This window comes from Rhinopithecus roxellana, chromosome 15, assembly GCF_007565055.1.
Source record: "Rhinopithecus roxellana isolate Shanxi Qingling chromosome 15, ASM756505v1, whole genome shotgun sequence".
Classification (NCBI taxonomy): domain Eukaryota; kingdom Metazoa; phylum Chordata; class Mammalia; order Primates; family Cercopithecidae; genus Rhinopithecus; species Rhinopithecus roxellana.
This window is the reverse complement of record NC_044563.1, coordinates 71555996-71580951: the sequence shown is the minus strand read 5'-3', so window position 1 is coordinate 71580951 and position 24956 is coordinate 71555996. Positions and strand designations below refer to the sequence as shown.

Genomic DNA, 24956 nt, shown 5'->3' with positions numbered 1-24956 from the left:
CTCCTGAACTCAGGTGATCTGCCTGCTTTGGCCTCCCGAAGTGCTGTGATTACAGGCATGAGCCATCCTCCCGGCCCACAAAGATTATTTTTAACCAAAACCATTTAAAAAACAAAAACTAGGCCGGGCATGGTGGCTCATGCCTGTAATCCTAGCACTTTGGGAGGCCGAGGCAGGTGGACCACCTGAGGTCAAGAGTTTGAGACCATCCCGGGCAACATGGTGAAACCCTGTCTCTACTAAAAATACAAAAACTTAGCCAGGCATGGAGGCAGAGGCAGAGGCAGAGGTTGCAGTGAGCCGAGATCATGCCATGGCATTCCAGCACTCCAGCCTGGGCAACCGGGCAAGGCTCCTTCTAAAAAAAAAAAAAAAAAAAAAAAAAGATTGACTGATAACTTCTGGACAGGGCAGGACTTTCATCCTTATCCCCCGTCGCTGGGAGGGCAAAGGGGCTGAATGTCAAATGGATCACCAATGGCCAACTGTTTAGTCAATCGTACTTATTTAATGAATCCTCCACAAAAATCCAAAAGGACAGGATTTGGAGGGATAACTTAACACAAAGACATTCCTGGAGCGTGGAGTGTGGGAGGAGAGCATTGAAGAAGACTCCTGCCTCTTTTCATACAACTGATCCTATGCATCTTTTCATCTATACCCTTTTTAAGATCTTTTCTAATAAGTCAGGAAAGGTAAGTATTTCCCTGAGTACTGTGAGCCACTCTAGCAAATTAATGAAACCCAAAGGGTGGATGGTTGGAGCCCCAGCTTGAAACCTGTTGGTCAGAAGCTCAGGGTACCTCAACTTATGACTGGTGTCTGAAGGGGAGAGTAGTCTTGGGACTGAGCCTTCAACCTGCGGGATCTGAGGCTATCTCCAGAAAATACATCACAATGGACTTGAATTAGGGCACACCCAGCTGGTGTCTCCTGCTTGGGGTGTGGGGAAAAACCCCACACATTTGATCACAGAACTCTTCTGTGTTGATCATGTTGGTGTGAGAGCAGAGGAAAAACGGTTTGAGTTTTTCCTCACAGTTTTTCTCTTGTTAATCTATCTTATGTTAGTTTAATGCTCAGGCCCAGAGGAGAACCCCTAAAAGGAGAGAGGTAAAACTTTGCCTCCTTTCCAGTTCCACGCCAAGAAACTGCCCTTCCTGCGGTAGAACTGGACTTGTGGGATGGAGATGAGAACAGTGATTCTCTACCTCGTTTCATCTCAACCACTCCTTTGCCATCAGATTACACACACATAATGCAGCCGAATTGGATGGGAGCTTGTCCTATCCTGGATCACTGTGAGTGAAGCTTGATTTAAACCCGTCATTTCTTAGTAAACTTTACAGAAAACCTGCAATCAAATAAACCAAGGTGCCCTCTGTATTTTATCGCGCTCCTGTTACTAGTATTTCATAGGATTTTAGAAACGCAAGCAGCGCTGTGGAGTCAATGGGGGAGGGCAAAGAACAGAAGAAGAGATCTGTGAGAACGGGATCGGGGAGGAGGCGACCGGGAGGGGTGAGGGGGCCTCTCCGCCGCCAGGCGGAGCTGGGAGCCGGGCGACCCCGCACGCAGCGCTAGGCGCGACCCCGGACCGACTACATTTCCCAGTCTCCGTCGCTCCGCACGGCCCGCCCCTCAGCTCTGGGCCCCGCCTCGTGGCGCCGGCTGGTTCTTCGCGCCCGCCCGACTTCCCAGCGGCCCCGTGCGGCCCGGGCATGCCCAGTGCGGGCGCAGCGGCCCCGGCCCTGGAAGCGCCCCGGCGGAGCGGGCCCGCGGTGGGCGAGGGGCCGGGCCGGAGCCGCGGCGGCGGAGCTGCGGGTAGGTGCGGCATCAGCCAAGCCAGGCCTCGGGGCCGCCGCGCCGCCCATTCTGAGTGGTAGGGGCCAGGAGGGCAGGCAGGGCCCCAGCGTGGGTTGGTGGGGCTACCCGCGAGCGCGGACCCCTCGCGGGAAGGGGCCGGAGGGAGCGGGACGGGACCGGGCACATCCCCGGGCGAGGCTGCTCCAGGTGGGGCGCGGCTATCTTTAGCTCCTTGTGTGGCCGGAGGTGTGCGTGGTCCGCACCTCGTGCACAGTTGTGCCTAAGGAGGGAGACCAGTTTTCAGCCGAATTGCCTAGGAGCTGTGGGGAGATGGGCCCGAATGGACCCGTGGACTCAGAGGCAGCCCGTGGAGCCGCGTGGGAAGTGAGGATGTTTACCTTCCCTGTACCTGGAGTGGGCTGCGACAGCTTCCTGCTTGCCGAGACTTGGGTTTAGTGACTTAGAAATAAAAGTGCAGGACTGTGCCTCAGCAGATGCTTATTAGCTTTTAATGAGTGTTAGGACTTTAATGTCATTTGTATTTCCAGGTTTGAGAGGTTATTTGTCCATGGGATGCTCGTGTTAAAAAAAAAAAAAAAAAATTGCAAAGCTTAAAAACAAGTCGACCGAGGTAACATTAGGACACCGGGTTCTGAGGTTCGCTGTAGCTACCATTCATTTGCTGTCAGTCTGGGCAAGTCATTTAACTCCTGAGACTCGGTTCTCTCACCTGTTAAATGAACCAGATTCATCTTCATCTGTCTAGCTCAGCTGTAGGATTCCCCCTGTGTCATTCAGTCTCTGTGTGTGATCTCAAATTGTGGCAAGTTATTTTTCCCCATGCCTCACTTTTTGTCAGACTGGGTAATTCACCAAATATTCCTGTAGGAAGGATGTTAGGAGCTAAGTATAAAAGTGAAGTGATTTACCCTTCATAGGCCACTCTTAGTCAGGAGGTGTCCTGCCACTTGGTACATGCAGAAACCAGGTGTTAGCTGGCCAGGGATCAAATGACACAGCTGTTTTGGACTGAGGCAGAATGTTTCAGGTTCCCTGTCAGTACCCTGTGAGAAATCCAAGCCAAGTAATGGGCTTCCTTAAACCTCCCAGCTGGCTCACTTTAGTGGGGTTGTGTTTATATAGAATTTTAAGTGTTTTTCATGCTGTTGTGCCCTATTAGATGCAAGAAACCTATGAAGAAGTTTAGTACCCTTCATTTCCAGATGAGCAAGTGGCAGGTTAAGGGAGTGGATCTGTGAGTCTTTACAAACTAGTGTCATGCATATCACTGAGCATTTGCTAGTCATCTAGCTCAGCTGCCCTCACCTCAACCCTGAGAACACGACTGTATGGCTGTACCTACGCGATTGGAACTCTGAGGTATTTGTTTTCAGGAGGAAATAGTGGGAGTATTAACAGAAGTTTCTTACCCTAGAGACTTCTTTCCGAAGTGAGCCCATCTGTATAGGATTTGACCTAAGGAGCAGAGGGTATATACAGTGTTGGGCAAATTGCTTTCCTACTGCCATATCCCCTGCTCTTCCAGTTCTGAATGGCATTAGTCCAGTTGGGTCAATGAGGAGCAGTTTGCTGAAGTGGTTAAAGGTCGGGGAAAGTGTGCTTATATTTTGAAATTTAAGGTTTGTACAAGCTGCTTGTGAAATTCTGTCTTTGTATTATGGTCATACCTCTTAAACTGAGAATACTGCAACTTGGTTTAGTGAGTGTTGAGAACTTTAGAATATCAAGTTCTTAAAAAATGCATGAAAGTGGGTTTTCTATTCATCTTAGAAGTCACCATAGATTAAATGAGAGAATAGTATATTAAATTTATACACATGAACTCTCAAGTTCTTAATTTTTGAAACTAGATATCCCATTCACCTGAGAAATAAAATGGAAAAGCCTTACTGTTTTAAAGACTGTTTATACATATGAACTCTTTTGAGGCCTAGTTTAAAATCCACTATGTATTGCATGTTTATTAAAATTATATCTGTATATATTTAAAGTTAGAAAACATAGAAAAGACCAGCTGGGCGTGGTGACTCATGCCTGTAATCCTAGCACTTTGGGAGGCTGAGATGGGTAGATCACCTGAGATCAGGAGTTCGAGATCAGCCTAGCCAACATGGTAAAACCCCATCTCTACTAAACATACAAAAAATTAACCAGACGTGGTGGCAGGTACCTGTAATCTCAGCTACTCGGAAGGCTGAGGCAAGAGAATCTCTTGAACCCGAGAGGTGGAAGTTGCAGTGAACCGAGCCTGAGTGTTGCACTCCAGCCTGGGCAACAAGAGCGAGACTGTCTCAAAACCAAACCAAACCAAAACAAAAAGACCATTAAAAAGACCTATTTGGAGGTTTTGGTAGCCAATTTCATGTCATACCTTAAACCTTACTGTGTGCCGGAGGGCTCTATGACTGAAGCACGTATGTAGTAATGTTTATAAGAATTTTTATCTTGCTCTTGTATTTTCATTCAAGTATTTGAAGGTATCCACCAACATAAAAATTGCTTAAGATACTGAAATGTAATTATCATCCATATCCAAACCCTCAAAAGTGATTGGAATGTGTAGGAGGGATAGTTAGGGGCATTGAGGCTCAGAGGTTACTGGTCAAGAGCACATTGTAAAAATGTAAAATGTAAAAATGAAAGGGTGTAAACTGTAAAACCGCTTGTAAAAATGAAAGGGTGGTGAGTGGTTTAGAAAAAAATTAGGGATTTTAGGTTTCAGCTGTACACGAATAGCTTCACTTGATTCACTCTATAGAGCTACAAGTATGTGAGGTCTTCATGTGGAAATGTGCATGAAGTAACTTATCTTTAAAATAAATATTTTGCCCCCATTATGTTCCATCTGTTTCCAGATCCTTCATGATGAGAGATTTGGGGACACTTCTCTCTCCTCTGTGTAGTTGATAGTTTGGTGGTGAAGAATGGCTGACAGTGTCAAAACCTTTCTCCAGGACCTTGCCAGAGTGAGTACATCTTGTTTATAGGAATTCATCTCTTGGCCTTTTTATTTTGCTGAAGGAACCATCTAGGAAATCCTGTAGGGTTTTTGGAACTTTTATCATATTTCTTGGGCTCTTTACATACAGGTTATTATTCTAGACCACACTACTCAAGAGATAGGTATTGTTCTACATCTTGTAGACACTCTTGCAGGTGCTTGGAAGACCTCTTCAGTGGATGTCTCCAGTATTGGGTTGGAACCCTGGTCATCTTGGCTTCAGAACTTTTTTTTTTTTAAAAACTTTTTATTTTGGAATGTGTTTAGATTCACAGAAAAGTTATAAGGTAGTACAGAGAGTTCCTGTATATCCTTCATCAGCTTCCCTTAATGTTAACATATAACCGTGGTACATTTGCCAAAACTAAGAAATGAACATTGATACAGTACTATCACCTAAACTAATTAATTCAAATATAAATTAGAGAACCTTTCTTTTTTTCTTTTTTTTCAAATTCTTCGTGTATAAAACATTTTTAAAGTAGAAATGGGGTTTTGGCATGTTGCCCAGGCTGGTCCCAAACTCCTGGGCTCAAGTGATCCGCCCGCCTTGTCCTCCCAAAGTGCCGGGATTAAAGGCTTGAGCCACTGCACCCAGCCGGAACCTTTTTTCTCCCCATTCTACAGACTCTGCAGGTGAGGGGGATACTCTAGGAAAATGCCTTATAAAGATCTGGTTAGGACCCAATCATCCAAATTACCAATAGCACAAAAGTCTACTACTTTTAATGTATGTCTGAAGCCTAATAATGTCCCAGTTGTAACCCCCTCTTATATATCCACTAGCATGAGAGAAGCCAATTCTTGGAGTGGGGAGGTTCGTTCTTTAGTGAGAGAGTTTAAAAGGTTACCTTTATGGCCCGGGGAAGTGGCTGACACCTGTAATCTCAGCACTTTGGGAGACCAAGGAGGGAGGATTGCTTGAATCCAGGAGTATGAGGCAGCAGTGAGCTATCATGGTACCAGTGCACTCTAGCAGGGCAAGAAAGTAAAAAGGTTATTACTTTTGAGTAAAAAAGAGAGGATTGAAAGAGTATCCTAGAAGGTCTAAAAAGACTTTATGCATATGATCTACTATTTTTTTTTTTTTTTAAGATAGAGTCTTACTATGTCAACCAGGCTGGAGTGCAGTGGTGCAATCTCAGCTCACTGCAACCTCCACTTCTTGGGTTCTAGCAATTCTGCCTCAGCCTGCCAGGTGGCTGGGATTACAGGCACACATCACCACATCTGGCTAATTTTTGTATTTTTAGTAGAGATGGGGTTTCACCATGTTGGCCAGGCTGGTCTTGAACTCCTGACCTCAGGTGATCTGCCCGCCTCAGCCTCCCAAAGTGCTAGGATTACAGGCATGAGCCACCATGCCCAGCAGCATATGATCTACTTTTAACATCTTTACCTTGTTGTCTTGCCATTTATGGGCTATAAAATTTCAACCCTCCCAGCCTGGACAACATAGCAAAACCCCCTCTCTACTAAAAATACAAAAAATATTTAGCCAGGCATGGTGGCACATGCTTGTAATCCCAGCTACTGAGGAGGCTGAGGCAGGAGAATCGCTTGAACCTAGGAGGTGGAGGTTGCAGTGAGCCGAGATCGTGCCACTGCACTCCAGCCTGGGCGACAGAGCAAGACTCTGTTTAAAAAAAAAAAAAAAAAATTCAACCCTGTGTTGGTTCTGCAGTGTGCTATTTACATGTTTGTCTGCCCCACTGGACTGGAGACGTCTTAGAGGTGGGGATCCTATCATCCTAGGATGTCCTAGGCCCTCAGCCATTTGAACTTAATTATCTTAGATAGTTGGAGTTTCCTGAGTTAAAAGCAAAATCAGGAGTAAAAATTACTCAGACAAAAAAGATCAAAGGGACACTGTGCCAATTTATGCTCCTGTCAACAGATAATACATCAATTTGCCCATTTCTCTGTATTCCAGCTATTATTTCTAAAATTTGTTGTCTGATAACAGTAGGTGAGACTGCTATCCATTCTTAAATCCAGCTTGGCCATTGCTTCCAGAATAACTTTTTCTGCCTTCTCATGAAGTTGAATGCCCCAGTGCTAACACTCTACTTGGGCCATACATCTGTTGTGGCACTTATTAAACTATGTGTGCTTGCTTCTGCAGCACATGTACCAAAATTGGAACAATATAGAGATTAGCGTGGCTCCTGTGCATGACACACAAATTCATGCAATGTTTCATATTTAAAAACATTTTTTAAAAAAACCTTCAATGTAATATTTTGGTTTACTTGTGTGCTTTTCCTACTAAGTTATAAGCTTCTCGAACATTTCTATATGACAATATATACCTTATTGAAGATACTCAGTACATGGGTGGGAGATGGATGCATGAGTGAATTCTTAGCCTTTGGGAGGCTGAGGCAGGAGGATTGCTTGAGGCCAGGAGTATGAAACCAGCCTGATCAACATGATGAGACCACCATCACTACAGAAGAAAAATTTAAAAGCCAGGTGTGGTGGCGCACATCTGTATTCATAGCTCCTTGGGAGGCTGAGGCAGGAGGATCTTTTGAACCTAGGAGTTGGAGGCTGCAGTGAGCTATGATTGAGTCACTGCACTGTAGCCTGGGTGACAGAGCAAGACCCTGTCTCAATAATAATAATAATGATAATGATATCCTTGTCTATAGGGAATCAAAGACTCCATCTGGGGTATTTGTACCATCTCAAAGCTAGATGCTCGAATCCAGCAAAAGAGAGAGGAGCAGCGTCGAAGAAGGGCAAGTAGTGTCTTGGCACAGAGAAGAGCCCAGAGTATAGAGCGGAAGCAAGAGAGGTAAGGAGTGCATGCCTGATATCAAAATGTCCAAGGGAGGGAAGACCCTACATAGTGACTCGATGTTTCAGTACCATTTCATTTCTTTTGTGCTTCTTCCCAGAATAATGTTGCAAGTGATTTCCCCTCCCCACAACATTGACTTAAACTAGGGTCTAACAATAATCCTTGCTAAAAATGTCATGGTATTAAATCAGAATGCTGAATAGAGAACCAAAAAATATTATTTGGTTTGATAGATACTTCTAGGGAAGCCTGTGCGGATTTGTTTTAATAGCAGAACCCCAGCCCCACACTTTCTCTCTTAATCTTTTCCAACATCAGACTTTAAATTATTTTTCTTTTAAAAGCTGGTTTCCCAGAAAAAAATATATATATTATATATATGTGTGTGTATATATATGTACATATATATCTTTCTTTGGAGACAGAGTCTTGCCCTGTCAGCCAAGCTGGAGTGCCGTGGTGCAGTCTCGGCTTACTGCAGCCTCTGTCTCCCAGGTCCAAGCAATTCTCCTGCCTCAGTCTCCCAGCTAGCTGGAAATACAGGTGCACACCACCACACCTGGCTAATTTTTTGGATTTTTTAGTGGAGACAGGGTTTCACCATGTTGGCCAGGCCGGTCTCGAACTCCTGACCTCAGCTGATCCGCCTACCTCGGCCTCCCAAAGTGTTAGGATTACAGCCGTGAGCCACTGCACTTGACCATTTTTTTCTCATTGACTAACATTAGAACATTGGGAGAACATGAGGTACTGAAAAATAGTACCCACAAAAGATATAAAATGAACTACTGAATGACAATTAGGAAATAACTTATGCCTTATAAACTAAATACATGTGATCTTTTCCAGTGAGCCACGTATTGTTAGTAGAATTTTCCAGTGTTGTGCTTGGAATGGTGGAGTGTTCTGGGTAAGTTCTTCTTTAAATTCCAGGGGCCTTACAAGCATCTTCAGATTGTTGCTAAGTTGATAGCTATGAACTGTTTTCTTGAAACACTAAGACAAATAGCTTTCATCTGCTGATGTACACTTAGGAATATAACTCAGGAGTCTGTGCATCTGCAGTGATTTTATTCCCACTCGAGAAAGCACACTTGTATGTAAGCAAACATCACAGTTAGCCCTGAATATACACTTGTATTTTGTTTCTAAAATGACTCATTCACAAGTGTTATAGGTAGCAGTTTCTCTTGACACTGTCTAGACATTTTAAAATGCTAACAGCAACTATGGGGAATCAGGGGAAGGGCAGATACGGCTAGACAAGAACAAGGTTCTCCCTGCTTCTGCTTACGGTGATCAACAAGAACTAATTTGCATTGAAACCTATAGCAGAAAAGATTGCCTACTATTAACTGAGAACCCCAGTGCAGGCTTAACTGAAATTTGGGTACTTTGAAGAATGGATAAATATTTCCTTTGACTTAGAATTTAGAGGAATTCATCACATCTTAATCTAAACAATTCACAGATGTTTTCAGATGTCAGCTTTAAATTTAATGAATATGTATTCTTGTGTACTTAGTACATGCCTGTATTTTGGCCTGAATACTACTTGAAATGTTCCTCTATGCCCCCAAAGTTTCATTGTTTTGTAGGTAGTATCAAGTTTGTGTCTCAATTGGAGTGTTGGGAAATAGAAATAGATCCAGTTTTGATGCTTTTTCAGGCCTCCTGATTTATTTTTTTATTTTTTTGAGATGGAGTCTCACTCTGTTGCTCAGGCTGGAGCGCAGTGTCATAATCTTGGCTCACTGCAACCTCTGCCTCCCGGGTTCAAGCGATTCTCCTGCCTCAGCCTCCTCAGTAGCTGGGATTACAGGTGTGCACCACCACACCCAACCAATTGTTGTAATTTTAGTAGAGACGGGGTTTCACCATGTTGGCCAGGCTGGTCTCAGACTGACCTCAAGTGATCCGCCTGCCTTGGCCTCCCAAAGTGAGCCACCGCGCCTGGCCTAGGCCTCCTGGTTTATAAAAGCACTCCCATCTATAAAATCACTACACTAAAACTTGAAGCTCCCGTGTTAAAGGCTGGATTTTGATGTTTACCTTGTTGCTTCTTTTCTTTAGTTCAGTCTCCTCTTGTTTTATCGAGTGTTCATTCCTGTGCTTCAGTCAGTAACAGCCCGAATTATCGGTAAGTATATACCCCGCTCCTTTTCTGTTGGGGACGGAGTAGGAGATGATGTTTCAGTCTCCCTCAGTTTACTGAACATTTCCTGTGTATCAGGAGCTTTCACTGTTTATTTTCTTTTTTGTTGTTTTATTCTTTTTAAAAATGTATATTGAGTTATTCTCCTAGAGCCTTCAGATGAGAGTGTTAGCTGTTTTTTAACTCAGGCCTTTCAGCAGCCCTGTATGATGGGTACTGTTATTCTATCCATTATGAATGAGGAAATGGAAGTTACCAAGGTTAAACCATTAGTAAGTGGCAGGGCTGAGATCGAAACCCAGATGGTATCCTGCAAAGAGTGTACTGGTAATCACTGTGGCATCTCGTTACCATCATGTAAGCAGATTTGTGTCAAGATAAGCAGCACATATCTATGGTTTCTTTGAATTGGAATTGTGGCTAGAATGTGGTGTGTCTTTTATGAGTTAGACTCATTGAGATAGGTATAATAGTGATGTGCTGGCAAGAACTAGAAAGATCCAGGAGGAGACAGAGAATAGTCACGAGATGGGGGTTCCGCATTTGGTCTTCTGTGTTTCCATTTCTCCATTTCTAATAACTCGTTTTCTCTTTCTTAGGTGACCCATCACTACATGGAGATGTTTGGTCGTGGCTGGAATTCTTCCTCACGTCAATTTTCAGTGCTCTTTGGGTGCTCCCCTTGTTTGTGCTTAGCAAAGTGGTGAATGCCATTTGGTTTCAGGTAGGTCCAAGGCAGAATGGAGTCTGGGTCCCGCAGCATGATTGCTTGACAGGTGACAAGTTTCAGCCTCTGAAGTTAGTGGGCATGTAGGGGGACCTGTTTTTCAGCCTTGATGTTTCTTAGCCAAGCAGCCAGTAGGTGATCTTTGTGTTCTTATAGAATGGAATTATTGTCTCAGCATCTCATTGGCAGGTGTCTGGTGCCTTTTTTGTTTTGTTTTTTGAGACAGAGTCTCTGTCGCCCAGGCTGGAGTGCAGTGGTGGGATCTTGGCTCACTGCAACCTCTGCCTCCCGGGTTCAAGCAGTTCTCCTGTTGCAGCCTCCCGAGTAGCTGGGACTACAGGCACGCACCACCATGCCTGGCTACGTTTTTTAAATATTTTTGTTAGTGACAGAGTTTCACCGTGTTGGCCAGGCTGGTCTCAAACTCCTGACCTCCCGATCTGCCCACCTTGGCCTCCCAAAGTGCTGGGATTATAGGCGTGAGCCACCGCATGAGGCAGCAATCCTCCTACCTTAGCCTCCTGAGTAGCTGGGACTATAGGCACATGCCATCACACTCAGCTTATTTTTAAATAAGCCTTAACTGGCATCTCTAGTGGCAGACCAGTGGCCTTAGCTTTGGGGATGTATATCAAGGCCATTTAATTCATGTTTTGGTACACTTTCTCTGTTACAGGATATAGCTGACCTGGCATTTGAGGTATCAGGGAGGAAGCCTCACCCATTCCCTAGTGTCAGCAAAATAATTGCTGACATGCTCTTCAACCTTTTGCTGCAGGCTCTTTTCCTCATTCAGGTGAGACTGACCTTCTGGGTATATGGGCAGCTTTATTAAAAAGAAAAACTGTTTCACTAGCGGGAGCTTCACAAAGACAGAGTATTATATTTATGCAGAGTATTATATATATGCTGGTGGGAGGTAATGATTTTTAAATCTTTTTTTTTCTCACAGAAATGAGAATTTTAAAATTACATTATAAAATTATAAGAAACATGAATTTACTTGCCCTTTTCTGCTACTCTGGTTATTCTCCAGTCCTGCCAGGTGGAAACTGTTTTTTTCTTTTTATAGTTATGCCTAACTTTTTTTTAAAGAGATATGGTCGGCTGGGCATGGTGGTTCATGCCTGTAATCCCAGCACTTTGGGAGGCCAAGGCAGGCGGATCACCTAGGGTCAGGTGTTTGAGACCAGCCTGGCCAACATGGTGTAACCCTGTCTCTACTAAAAATACAAAAATTAACTGCGTGTAGTGGCACATGCGTGTAATCCCAGCTACTCCGGAGACTGAGGCAGGAGAATCGCTTGAACCCAGGAGGCAGAGATTGTAGTGAGCCAAGATCGTGTCATTGCACTCCAGCCTGGGCAACAGGAGCAAAGCTGTCTCAAAAAAAAAAAAAGAAAAGACAGGGTCTTATTTTATCACCTAGGCTGGAGTACAGTGGCACAATCATACCTCACTGCACCCTGAAACTCTGGGCTCAAGCAATCCTCCTGCCTTAGCCTCCTGAGTAGCTGGGACTGCAGGCACATGCCATCATGCCCAGCGTATTTTAAAAATTTTGTTGTAGAGTCAGGGTCTCAGTATGTTGCCCAGTCTGGTCTTGAACTCCTGGCCTCAAGAGATCCTCCCGCCTCATCCTCCCAAACTGTTGGGATTACAGGAATGAGTCACTGTGCCCACCCTGCACCCAGCCTTTTAGAAACTTGAGAGGCAGCTAGGAAGCTGTCTCAGACAGTGATGATTGGAGAGTGGCAGGTGAATGGTGCTAGGTTTCTGAGGCTTTGGGATTAAGATTTTCCATATTTGTTCTTTAGGGAATGTTTGTGAGTCTCTTTCCCATCCATCTTGTCGGTCAACTGGTTAGTCTCCTGCATATGTCCCTTCTCTACTCACTGTACTGCTTTGAATATCGTTGGTTCAATAAAGGTAAGTTCATCTAAAGAAGTCCAGAAAATGGAGGCCCAGTTTGAAAATGCTACTGCTAAGCAGACTTCTTAAACTACTCAATAGTCAGGCTCTTAGCAAACCTTCCTTTGAGGGAAGCAGCTTCATTGGCAAGAGGGAGCTTACCCTCGGCTTAGTGGGTTTAACTCTCAACTTTGAGGCTGGGGGATGTGGTAGTATAGCATTATCTTTTTGATGCTTAATGTGGTATATCTCTGACTGGCTTGTAAGATGGCATAAATGAGCACAAGTTGCTCTAAATTAGAGAAATCAAATTGATGTCAGCATCTGGATCCTTTTGGGGTTGTTTTAGAAAGTCCTTCAAGTATTTTCCAGGGTGTGCGTGGTTGAAAGAGGTTAACTGATACTTACAGAATGGCATCCTTTTGATTTGCTATCTTGTTTAGTTCCAGACTAATCCTGACAAAGGATGCTGGTGCTGAAATTCTTAATTCACTTAGCCTGTCAGCTTTGAAGTTATGATTATGGAATTCTAAAAAACTTTGCATGCTTTATATCGGATTTGTACACTTCTAATTTATATGCTGTAGCTCTGTTCTAAATCTGTACTTAGGCTGGGTGCGGTGGCTCACACCTGTAATCCCAACACTTTGGGAGGCCGAGGCAGGTGGATCGCCTGAGGTCAGGAGTTCAAGACCAGCCTGGCCAATATGGTGAAACCCTGTCTCTACTAAAAATACAAAAATTAGCTGGCCGAGGTGGCGGGCACCTGTAGTCCCAGCTACTCAGGAGGCTGAGGTGGGAGAATCGTTTGAAATCTGGAGGTGGAGGTTGCAGTGAGCTGACACTGCACCACTGCACTCCCACTTGGGCATCAAAGCAAGACTCCATCTCAAATAATAATAATAATAATAATAATAATAATAATAATAAATCTGTTTTTATTTTAGTCACTTGACTAAAAGGAAATACAGTATCTAATTGTATTGGCTTTCTTGTTTTAGGAATTGAAATGCACCAGCGGTTGTCTAACATAGAAAGGAATTGGCCTTACTACTTTGGGTTTGGTTTGCCCTTGGCTTTTCTCACAGCAATGCAGTCCTCATATATTATCAGGTAATTTGGCTAGAGGGATTTGAAGGAGACTAGTAAAAATAAAAATTCATGAAGTCAGTACCTTTTGCTTGCTTGGTTCTGTTTCGCATTCCACACTGTCATTTGTCCATCAGGAAACCTGCAGGGCGTTTCTACATTTGTTAGCATGAAGATCTAGTCTGAATGTCCCTATATCCCATTATCCCATATTATTTTTCTATGTTGCCTCCTGGAGCAATTTTTCTTTTTTCTTTTTTTTGAGACAAAGTCTCACTCTGTCACCCAGGCTGGAGTGCAGTGGCGCAATCTCAGCTCACTGCAACCTCCACCTCCCAGATTCAACTGGTTCTCCTGCCTTAGCCTCCCAAGTAGCTGGGATTATAGGCACCCACCGTCATGCCTGGCTAATTTTTGTGTTTTTAGTAGAGATGGGGTTTCACTATTTTGGCCAGGCTGGTCTCGAACTCCTGACCTCAAGTGATCCACCCACTTTGACCTCCCAAAGTGTTCAGATTATAGGCATGAGTTACCACGCCCAGCCCTGCAGCAATATTAAACATGCCCAGTGCTTAGAAAAATCTTCTTGTTCTTTTTGAAAGATGCGTTTGATGGGCTGGGCACCACGGCTCACGCCTGTAATACCAGCACTTTGGGAGGCTGAGGTGGGCAGATCACCTGAGGTCAGGAGTTCGAGACCAGCCAGGCCAACATGGTGAAACCCTGTCTCTGCTGAAAATACAAAAGTTAGCCGGGCATGGTGGTGCACACTAGTAATCCTAGCTACTTGGGAGACTGAGGCAGGAGAATCGCTTGAACACAGGAGGCGGAGGTTGCGGTGAGTCGAGATCTTGCCACTGCACTCCAGCCTGGGCGACAAGAATGAGAGTCCGTCTCAAAAAAAGAAAAAAAAGAGTTTGAAATATTGAGGTTTCATCAAGCCATAATATTTACACTGGAAGCAAAAGAACTTGGAGCTTCTATCTTCTTCAAAGTCATGGCTGTTATGAAGGTGACTAATTATTTCTTTTCTTTTTTTTTTAACAGTGGCTGCCTTTTCTCTATCCTCTTTCCTTTATTCATTATCAGCGCCAATGAAGCAAAGACCCCTGGCAAAGCGTAGTAAGTATTAGCCAGTGATGAAGTTTTAACGGTGTAAAGGATTGGGGCTGTAACACCACAGTTACGTCAGTGAGGCTTTAAAAAAAAAAAAAAAATTCTCACATTGTAGGAAAATCTTTTTTTTTTTTTTTTTTTGGAGATGGAGTCTCGCTCTGTCGCCCAGGCTGGAGTGCAGTGGCCGGATCTCAGCTCACTGCAATCTCCGCCTCCCGGGTTCACGCCATTCTCCTGCCTCAGCCTCCCGAGCAGCTGGGACTACAGGTGTCCGCCACCTCGCCCGGCTAGTTTTTTGTATTTTTAGTAGAGACGGGGTTTCACTGTGTTAGCCAGGATGGTCTCGATCTCCTGACCTTGTGATCCACCTGTCTCGGCCTCCCAAAGTGCTGGGATTACAGGCTTGAGCCACTGCACCCGGCCGGGAAAATCTTAATGTAAGGTTTAATGAGACAGAAACACTTCTGGTATATAACCCACACTTTTCTCCATGCATATATGCACATGAGTATATATATATATACTTCCAAAATTGACCTCATTATACATATTCAAGTAGAGGGCCGTATGACCTGGCCACATGAGTTTATTGATAACACTAGTAAAATATACCTTAAAATAAGTTTTTAGCAATAATAACAATAGCATTCTAAAAGTTTTATCACTTCAAAGAAAAGCTCAATCAATCTTTGATCAATTTTGGTGAAGTCAGTATGGATACTTGTATTAGAGACTTAGGTCTGCTTTGGGTTTCTGTATGCTCTTGCTATACAGCAGAGCTCACTGTTTATCTTAAGAGGAATATTTGACTTTGTTTTGAAACTCTTCTTCCTGCAACCACAGATAGCATATGACACCTTCAGACATAGCTTGAAGCCTGTACCCCGAAGTGAGCCATAGAAAAGTACTTCTCAAATCAGAATTAATCTAAAGTATAACTATTTCCTGTAAGAGCCATAATACTTCAACGCTGGTGACTGCATTACATTCATGGCATGGCAGCAGCAGGGCCCAGTGCCTTCTTTTTTTTTTGAGACGGAGTCTCGCTCTGTCGCCCAAGCTGGAGTGCAGTGGCGCGATCTTGGCTCACTGCAACCTCCGCCTACCAGGTTCAAGCGATTCTCCTGCCTCAGCCTCCTGGGTAACTGGGATTGCAGGTGCATGCTACCATGCCCTGCTAATTTTTTTCTCAAGTGATCCACCTGCTTCAGCCTCCCAAAGTGCTGGGATTACAGGTATGAGACACCACGCCCGGCTCCAATGCATTCTTCAGTTGCTTGTTCCATCCATGTATCTAATATCTGTATTTCCTTGATCAAGTTTCATTTGTCTTGTCTTTCCCTTTGTAGTTTTAAATTTAATGTCAAGTTGTCAAATAACAGAAATAATTCTGAGTAACTGGAGAGCTAACAAGTTGGGTTTCTTGCCTTTTAGTCTCTTCCAGTTGCGCCTCTTCTCCTTGGTGGTCTTCTTAAGCAACAGACTCTTCCACAAGACAGTCTATCTGCAGTCGGCCCTGAGCAGCTCCACTTCTGCAGAGAAGTTCCCTTCACCGCATCCATCACCTGCCAAACTGAAGGCCGCTGCAGGCCACTGAGTTGCCTGCCATCCAAAGGGGATGGGCGGGATTGGAAGAAAGCTGTGGCAGCTCTTTTCCCTGTTCACCTCCCCCTGCCAGGGAAGGCAGGACCCACTCTGCCAAGGGCCCTCTGCGTATTCCCTTCTCTCTGAGGAATTGAAATTTTTGTCTCTGGTGCATGTAAGGCAGAATGTTCCCTGACACCAGTGTGTGGATTTTTAATATCACCGTGAGTCTGAAAGGACCACAAGTTTTTCTGCAGCTATTTTCTAGCATTTGCCAGTCCCTGTGCCTGGACTGATTTGAATACTTTGTTTTTCTCCCTGTGCCATTTACCCTTCCACCTTTCCATCCTGCCTTCTACCACCCTTGGATGAATGGATTTTGTAATTCTAGCTGTTGTATTTTGTGGATTTGTTATTTTTGTTGTTTTTCTGTGAAGCACATACATTGGATATGGGAGGTAAAGGAGTGTCCCAGTTGCTCCTGGTCACTCCCTTTATAGCCATTACTGTCTTGTTTCTTGTAACTCAGGTTAGGTTTTGGTCTCTCTTGCGCCACTGCAAAAAAAAAAAAAAAAAAAAACCCTGAAGAGATGAGATAGGAGGAAAGACCTCACAGCCAGCTCTGCTGGGTTTTGAGGAGTGATTTTCTTTCTTCCCCTTGAAGGGGAAAAAGCTATTTTCACTGGTACATTTAAAGTCCCTCAACTATGGGGGGGTACCAATTCTGGACAAGTGCCACTGCAACAACACTAAACCTGAACTTTTCAACTCCGTTGGGGGTGGGAGGCGGTGGGCAGAAATTTACTATTGGCCACTGCCAGGTCTGTTTCATATTTCAAAGGAATATTGGGTGCTGCAAATAGGAACTGAAGGGGTAAATGTATTAAACCTGTGATTGGTTGTTTTCCTGTCATTTTAAGAGACTAAATGTGGGGGGCAGATGTCAAAATACTTGTACAATTTTAAAATGTCACAATTAAACGTGAGCTGGTTTCCCACAAAGTGTGTAATGGTTGAATTTGCAAATCATGATCTTGAGAAATGTATTCATGGAATACAAGACTTTGTCTTGGATAATTTAGTAGTTTTGAGGAATTAGCCCTGAAAAATGTTCCCTGCGAAAGGCTGGATTGTATGATTATAATCACATTTATATTTGGTGGAAGACTCAGACTGTTATTTGTTCTAAAGTCTATATGTACATCGCTACTGTGTATTCATGCAGTGAGAAAGACCCTCCTAGATATTGGTGTATTGAATATTAATCGAGGGAAGCCAGTAAACATCTGGTTAACAGAGACCTTTACTATGTGCAAGACAAAATATGGAATTAAAAATTGTTGCTGGGGCCAGGCGTGGTAACTGATGGCTGGGATTCTAGCACTTTGGCAGGGGCCAAGGCAGGAGGATCACTTGAGTCCAGGAGTTCGAGATCAGTCTGGGCAACATAGTAAAACCCGTCTCTATTACATACATAAGAGGTTAGGCCGGGTATGGTGGCTCACGCCTGTAATCCCAGTACTTTGGGAGGCTGAGGTGGGTGGATCACCTGAGGTTAGGAGTTCAAGACCTGGCCAGCACAGTGAAACCCCATCTCTACCAAAAATACAAAAAAATTATCCGGGAGTGGTGGCATATGCCTGTAATCCCAGCTGCTCGGGAGGCTGAGGCAGGAGAATCACTTGAACCCAGGAGGCGGAGGTTGCAGTGAGTCGAAATCACACCACTACACTCCAGCCTGGGCAACAAGAGCAAAACTCCATCTCAAGGAAAAAAAAGGTTAAAAAAAATTGCTGGGAGTTGTAAACCAAGTTTGAAGGTTTATGCAGTTGATGGAAGGAGGGTTTTTAAATGGTGGGCATCTTGGACGTGAACACTTTCCAGCTTCGGCAGAAAAAATTGTAAAAGACATGGTTTAAAGTAAGGTATACTCCCAACATTCTCCTATGACATCTCTGGTCATTTAACAGTAGTATTGCAGAGAACTACTTCCAGATTGCTAATGGGTGTGGTTTGTAGAAGACTTCAGTATTTCATGAACTTGTGATGAGTGATTGCCTTATTTAAGCTTAGTTTCTTAAAACTAAGTTTTAAAAAAGTAGGCTTATTTAAGCAATCACATATTTGCTTCCTGAAATTTATATCCGTACCATTTAGAAGCATCTCATAAACTATCAGGAAAAAAAAAAAAAAACATCTCAGTTTAGTTTAAAAGGGTGAAGGCAGCTGGGCATGGTGACTCACACCTGTAATCCCAGCACTTTGGGAGGCTCGAAGCAGGTGGATCATGAGGTCAGGAGTCCAAGACCAGCCTGGCCAACATGGTGAAACTCCGTCTCTCCTAAAAATACAAAAATTAGCTGGGCATGGTGGCGCACGCCTCTAGTCCCAGCTACTCGGGAGGCTGAGGCAGGAGAATCACTTGAACCTGGAAGGTGGAGGTTACAGTAAGCCAAGATCACACCACTGCATGCCAGCCTGGGTGACAGAGTGAGACTCTGTCTTGGGGAGTGAAAAAAGGGTGAGGGAAGTTGAGTGGATGAAGGTATATGATTTTTATCCCCAGGACTGTGCCTGGCTATCGAAAATGTGTAAAAGTTTAAATGACTGGAAGTAAGGAACCTCCAGAGTTTTATTAGCATAGTTGAGCAGTCCAGCCTTTTGTACAAAGGCTATATTAGGCATATCTGCAATAAGAGAAATGTGACAATCTCAAATGAGTTATAAACACAAAGCAATGTAAATTTTTCTTGCCTTTCACGAGGGTATTGTCATTGAGAGCAGTGATTAGGAAATGGGTCAAAAAGAGACTAGACTCTATTTTTGCCAAGTTCAGAATACCTGTTTGAAGCAGACTAATAATTAGTAACCAAAAACAAGGGAGCTCACAAAACTAAAAATGAAAATTTGGTTGAATTTGAATCACAAAACCAGTAGGATCTGAGGAATTGTTCCCAGAAGCACTTTTTAAGGGATAGACATCACAGCTTGGACAGGTATATGTAATAGAAAACACAACCCTTTTTATTCTATCTATAGAGCTGAGTTGTCTGTGATAGCAACTCTCAAAATTAGAAAGTAGATGCTTTAGATCTGAGTACATTAAGTCTGCTAGAAACTTAAATGACACATTCATGTACAGATGTGTTAACTGCTCTGCACTTAATAAAAGGATAGCATCTATGAGAGAAAAAGCAACTAAGTAGTCTATTCACTGTCTCATTTTCCACCCACAAATATTACTTTATTTTCTAATTATAGCATTAGTACGTTCATTATGCTCCTTTATGTGTGTTTACCTCCATTATTGAGATTGCTCTGGTGAAGGTTATCTGTTCATCAGTAGTGGGGTGGATAGACAGTTTAGCAGTCATCCCACCTTTTATTAACATATTCTGGGCCGGGTGCGGTGGCTCATGCCTGTAATTTCAGCACTTTGGGAGGCCGAGGCGGGCGGATCACGGGGTCAGGAGATCGAGGCCATCCTGGCTAACGTGGTGAAACCCCGTCTCTACTTAAAATACAAAAAATTAGCTGGGCGAGGTGGCATGCGTCTGTGGTCCCAGCCACTCAGGAGTCTGAGGCAGGAGGATCGCTTGAACCTGCCAGGCAGAGGTTGCAGTGAGCCGAGATCGCGCCACTGCACTCCAGCCTGGGCAACAGAGTGAGACTCCATCTCAAAACAAAAAAAACAAAATGGTATTCTGCCTAAGTTGTATAACCTACAGCAGTTAAAAGGAGGCTGACTTCAGGTCGGTGTAATTTACACATTTGTAACAATGAGGGCCATACACCAGTACAAATTTTGGATGGACCTAAAATGAGTCTGCAAAACCACTGAAGGATCAAGTGAGGGAATTATGACTTAATCATGTAACAAGTATTTGAGCATCTTCTGTGTCAGGTACTGAGTAAGGGACTGGGGACTCAAGGGTGAACCAGAAAGATATGATTACTGCCTTCTAGGACCTGACAGTCCAGTAAGAGAAACTCACAAGCAAATGAATATGCAAAAATTTCAATAATTACATGATTAGCTATTTTTCCATAGGTCTCAAAGCTGGATAAAACACTGGAATTCAGGGAATCTTTGAGTAAGATGAGCAATTAGGCCATGTGTTCAGCCTCTCCTTGTACTCATTCTGATTTCAAATTTAAATGTTCTGTAGTGCTTTGAGACCTAGAGGAAAAAAACAATGACCATTTAATCATTTAGGTAAGTTCCTCTAATCATTCCTCTTCACGAGGAATCAACATCGCAATCAGCTCAGCAGCTTTTCCAAAACACAAATAACAACACCTGGCTCTGGAGGAAATGTAAGTAATTATAGAAACAAAAGGTAATTTAAGAAATTCTAATAACTATTTTCACAGAGATTTCAGAAGCTACTGCATCCATAAAGTAAGAACAGATTATTGTGAAAAGAACAGAATAGGAAAGCTCTTGGAAATTAAAACAGTTACGGAAATTTTAAAAAATGAGATGGCTTATAAAAGTGACACTGGCCAGGCCCAGTGGCTCAAGCCTGTAGTCCCAGCACTTTGGGAGGCTGAGGTGGGCAGATCACGAAGTCAGGAGATAGAGACCATCCTGGCTAACACGGTAAAACCCCGTCTCTACTGAAAATACAAAAAATCAGCTGGGCGTGGTGGCATGTGTCTGTAGTCCCAGCTACTCAAGGTCTGAGGCAGGAGGATCCTTTGAGCCCAGGAGGTTGAGGTTGCAGTGGGCTGAAATTGTGCCACTGCACTCCAGCCTGGGTGACAGAATGAGACCTTGTCTCAAGGAGAAAAAAAAAAAAGGGACACTGAGGAGGCTAAATGAGTGAACTGCAAGATGATATTGAGGAAATCTTCCAGAACATACAGCAAAAAAATCAAGAAAAAGTTAAGAACAGTAGAGCTTTCCAAGAACCAGGAGATAAAACATTTGTCCAACAGCAACTTCAGAAAATGAGAATAGAAAAATGGAGATGAGGCCGGGCGCGGTGGCTCAAGCCTGTAATCCCAGCACTTTGGGAGGCCGAGATGGGCGGATCACGAGGTCAGGAGTTCGAGACCATCCTGGCTAACACGGTGAAACCCCGTCTCTACTAAAAAAATACAAAAAGCTAGCCAGGCAAGGTAGCTGGCGCCTGTAGTCCCAGCTACTTGGGAGGCTGAGGCAGGAGAATGGCGTAAACCCGGGAGGCGGAGCTTGCAGTGAGCTGAGATCCGGCCACTGCACTCCAGTCCAGGTGACAGAGTGAGACTCCGTCTCAAAAAAAAAAAAAAAGAAAAATGGAAATGAATAAAATCAAAGAACATTTCCTGAACTGATTATACAAATTTTAGTTTTCAGACTGAAAGGGCCTGCCAAATATAAAGCAGAAAAAAATGAAAGAAGACGAAACACATGGATGAAATCTCTAAGGAAAGACAATTTATCAGAGAGGGAAACAGATTACCCATAAAGGAATGTGACTCGGATTGGCATCGGTTTCTTAAGGCACAGTGGATCACGGACAATATAGTCACAATGCCTTGAAAGTGTGCTTTTCTGTGTCTGTGTGCAGATGGGGTGGGGTGGGTGGGTCCCAATTTTGTTCCTAAAATTCTAAACCTAGTCATGCTATTAAGGACAAAATACAGACATTTTCTAACACGAAACGGCCACGTTTGCTTCCATTAAGCTTTTCTAAAACACTTACTTGAAAAAAAAATTCATCAAAAGTGAAAAATAAATCTAAGAAATAGAAAGATGTCTTATCAGATGATAATCTATGGAAAAAAAAAAAAGAACAACATCTTATTAAGATAAAACACCCAACCAAATAACACGAAACAGTGGAATCCAGAAGTGCACTCAGGGGAAATCCCAGTAATACAACTTTGCACACGCTTAGAAACATGGGTTCTGGAGAGAACAGCTTCAAGAACACAGATACTATTACTCTGGTGTGCTACAGATGAGATGAAGGCATCAGTTTTGTTTGTTCAATGATATACAAGAAAGATAAACCGATACTTTAAGAACAATGGCGTGATCTTGGCTCACCCCAACCTCTGCCTCACAGGTTCAAGAGATTCTCCTGCCTCAGCCTCCCTAGTAGCTGGGATCACAGGCTTGTGCCACCACACCCAGCTAATTTTGTATTTCGAGTAGAGACAGGGTTTCTCCATGGTGGTCAGGCTGGTCCTGAGCTCCTGACCTCAGGTGATCTGCCAGCCTCGGCCCCCAAAATGCTGGGATTATAGGCATGAGCAACCACGCCTGGCCTATTTATTATTTTATTTTAGAGACAGGGTCTTTCTTACTCTGTTGACCAGGCTGGAGTGAAGTGGTGTGATCATAGCTCATTGCTGCCTAACTTCTGGGCTCAAGCGATCCTCCTGCCTCAGCCTCCTCAGAAGTTGGGATTACAGGCCAGCACAACCATGCCCAGCTAATTTTTAAAATTTATTTTTTGTAGACACTGCATCTCACCATGTTGCCCAGGCTGGTCTCCAACCCCACGCCTCAAGCCATCCTCTCACCTCAACCTCCCAAAGTGCTCGGATTACAATCTTGAGCCACCACGCCTGGACCTCAAGGTTTGTTTATAATAATTATAAAGATTTTCCTATTAGTTTGTTTTCCTTTAATTTTATTCACAAGTAAGACTTTCCTCATGGACTGGTATCAAAGACTCATCCTAAAAATAGGCTTAGATTTTCAAACTTTGTTCTTTAATAGTACATTGTGACTTTCAAAAAGGTTGACTTAATTTCATCACTTGGAAGCTTAAATGTATTCTCTTTAAGAAACATGTTTAACACTTTTTTTTTTTGGTGATGGAGTCTTGCTCTGTTGTCCAGGCTAAGTGCAATGGCGCCATCTCAGCTCACTGCAACCTCTGCCTCCCGGGTTGAAGCAATTCTCCCGCCTCAGCCTCCTGAGTAGCTGAGATTACAGGAGTCCACCATCGCGCCCAGACTACTTTGAAAAAATTAATAAAAACTCTAACATCTTAATATTCTTTTTCTTTTTTTGAGACAGAGCTCCGCTCTTGCTGCCCAGGCTGGAGTGCAATGGCGTGATCTCGGCTCACTGCAACCTCTGCCTCCTGGGTTCAAGCGATTCTCCTGCCTCAGTGTCCCAAGTAGCTGGGATTACAGGCGCCCACCATCATGCCCAGCTAGCTAATTTTTGTATTTTTAGTAGAGATGGGGTTTCATCATGTTGGTTAGGCTGTTCTCGAACTCCTGACCTCAGGTGATCCACCCGCCTTGGCCTCCCAAAGTGCTGGGATTACAGGCGTGAGCCACTGCGACCGGCCTTAATATTCTTAGCGTACTACTTACAAAAAAACAAAACAAAACAAAACTTGAACACAATCTTTCTAATTTTAATCCACCCCCCCCCCCCGCTTTTTTTTTTTTTTAAGAGAAAAAACTCTTTTTTTTTTTTTTTTTTTTTGAGATGGATTGTAGCTCTGTCACCAGGCTGGAGCGCAGTGGCGCGATCTCGGCTCACTGCAACCTCCGACTCCCTGGTTAAAGCGATTCTCCGTCAGCCTCCCAAGTAGCTGGAAGTACAGGCACGCGCCACCACGCCCAGCTAATTTTTGTATTTTTAGTAGAGACGGGGTTTCACCATGTTGGCCAGGATGGTCTCCATCTCCTGACCTCGTGATCCGCCCACCTCGGCCTCCCAAAGTGCTGGGATTACAGGGGTGAGCCACCGCCCCCGACCAAAACTCCTATTTTGAAGAAGCATTTACTTCAAGTTCTGCAATTCCTTCAGGCTCAGCTTCAGTTTCCTTTTGTTAAAGTAAAATTACATCGAACACTTACTATTAAAAACAAAACAAAAAAAGCAGATCTATTGAATCATAACGTCCTGGGGCGAGCCTGATCGTGAATTTTTTAAAAAATACATGTGATTCTGAAGCACTGATTTAAATAATGACCTTTCAATAAGCGGTGGGTTCCGTTCATGGGAGAGTAAATAGGAAACTGCGTGAGTGGCAGGGGCAACAAGTTGGAAGAGCTGCGGGACATTCCCACTCTCTCTGGTGTAGTCTCGGCTCACCGAGGCGCGAAGGGAGTAGAAATGCCTGAGGATAAAAGTGTATACGTGCGAGTCTGAGATGATGGAATTGCCGCTGAAACTTCGTCCCTTTCTCTGCCCTCAGCAACGTTACTGGGGGTCGGGGAGCGCGTGGGGTGCGGGAGAAGACAGACAAGTTAGAATAGGGAGAGCGGCTCTCTGGCGGGTATCTTACAACGGGCTGGACTGAGCATGGCCGGACTGCCTCTCGGTCCCCCGAGGAAGCCCGTCTGCTGCTGGGGAAAGCTGTGCCTCCGTGGCGGTGGCTGTCTCAGCCCGCAGTGGAGACGCTTCCAGCTTAGCCCCGACAACCCCTTTACGCCTAGGCACGCTCTTTCACAAAGCTAGGGGCTGTGAACTCTGCCAAGGTTCCCAGGTCCATCGCAGTTACCACAGCACCGTAAAAGCTCTTGAGCCAACTATCAGGCACATCCTGCAAAAGACGAACAGTCTGGACCAGGAAGCGTTTGAAATGCTTCCCTCCTCTCTTTTCACCTTGTATTACGTAACAGTTTCTACCTTAAAAAAGAGGGAGACCAGCGGCTCCGCATTCCGAGTTACTGGGACTTGGAGCAAGGGCCTATTTCAGCGTAGTTTCCGCTTCTTGTCACATGACGGGAGTCAGCGGGCCACTCCTTTCCACCGCGACTCCCCGTGGGTTCGCAGACC

The 24956-nt window shown here is 44.1% G+C and overlaps 1 protein-coding gene, 1 long non-coding RNA gene and 1 pseudogene across 2 annotated transcripts; 2 read left to right on the top strand and 1 right to left on the bottom strand.

Annotated features, from left to right (window-relative positions):
* Nucleotides 1-228: 228 nt before the first annotated feature.
* On the bottom strand, nt 229-24956 carry LOC115893679. Its single transcript, XR_004053743.1, has 4 exons — nt 24807-24956; nt 5680-5798; nt 2537-2688; nt 229-239 (listed from the first exon to the last, which is right to left on the bottom strand). It is a non-coding gene; the product is annotated as an uncharacterized LOC115893679 (long non-coding RNA).
* Nucleotides 1638-17218, top strand: EI24 (EI24 autophagy associated transmembrane protein). The gene is made up of 11 exons (XM_010352982.2): nt 1638-1824; nt 4683-4793; nt 7483-7628; nt 8484-8544; nt 9708-9774; nt 10389-10513; nt 11193-11312; nt 12334-12445; nt 13429-13540; nt 14564-14638; nt 16067-17218. Exons 2-11 carry the CDS (start codon nt 4752-4754, stop codon nt 16227-16229), a joined length of 1023 nt encoding a protein of 340 aa, XP_010351284.2. The 5' UTR covers nt 1638-1824; nt 4683-4751; the 3' UTR covers nt 16230-17218.
* LOC115893729 lies at nt 6938-7037 on the top strand (annotated as a pseudogene).

Bases quoted from the DNA above. Each gene is read 5' to 3' on its own strand.
- EI24 (XM_010352982.2), top strand. From the start codon at position 4,752: ATGGCTGACAGTGTCAAAACCTTTCTCCAGGACCTTGCCAGA. The intron at 9,775-10,388 runs GTAAGTATATAC...TCTCTTTCTTAG, and splicing joins AGTAACAGCCCGAATTATCG to GTGACCCATCACTACATGGA. The intron at 11,313-12,333 runs GTGAGACTGACC...TTTGTTCTTTAG, and splicing joins AGGCTCTTTTCCTCATTCAG to GGAATGTTTGTGAGTCTCTT.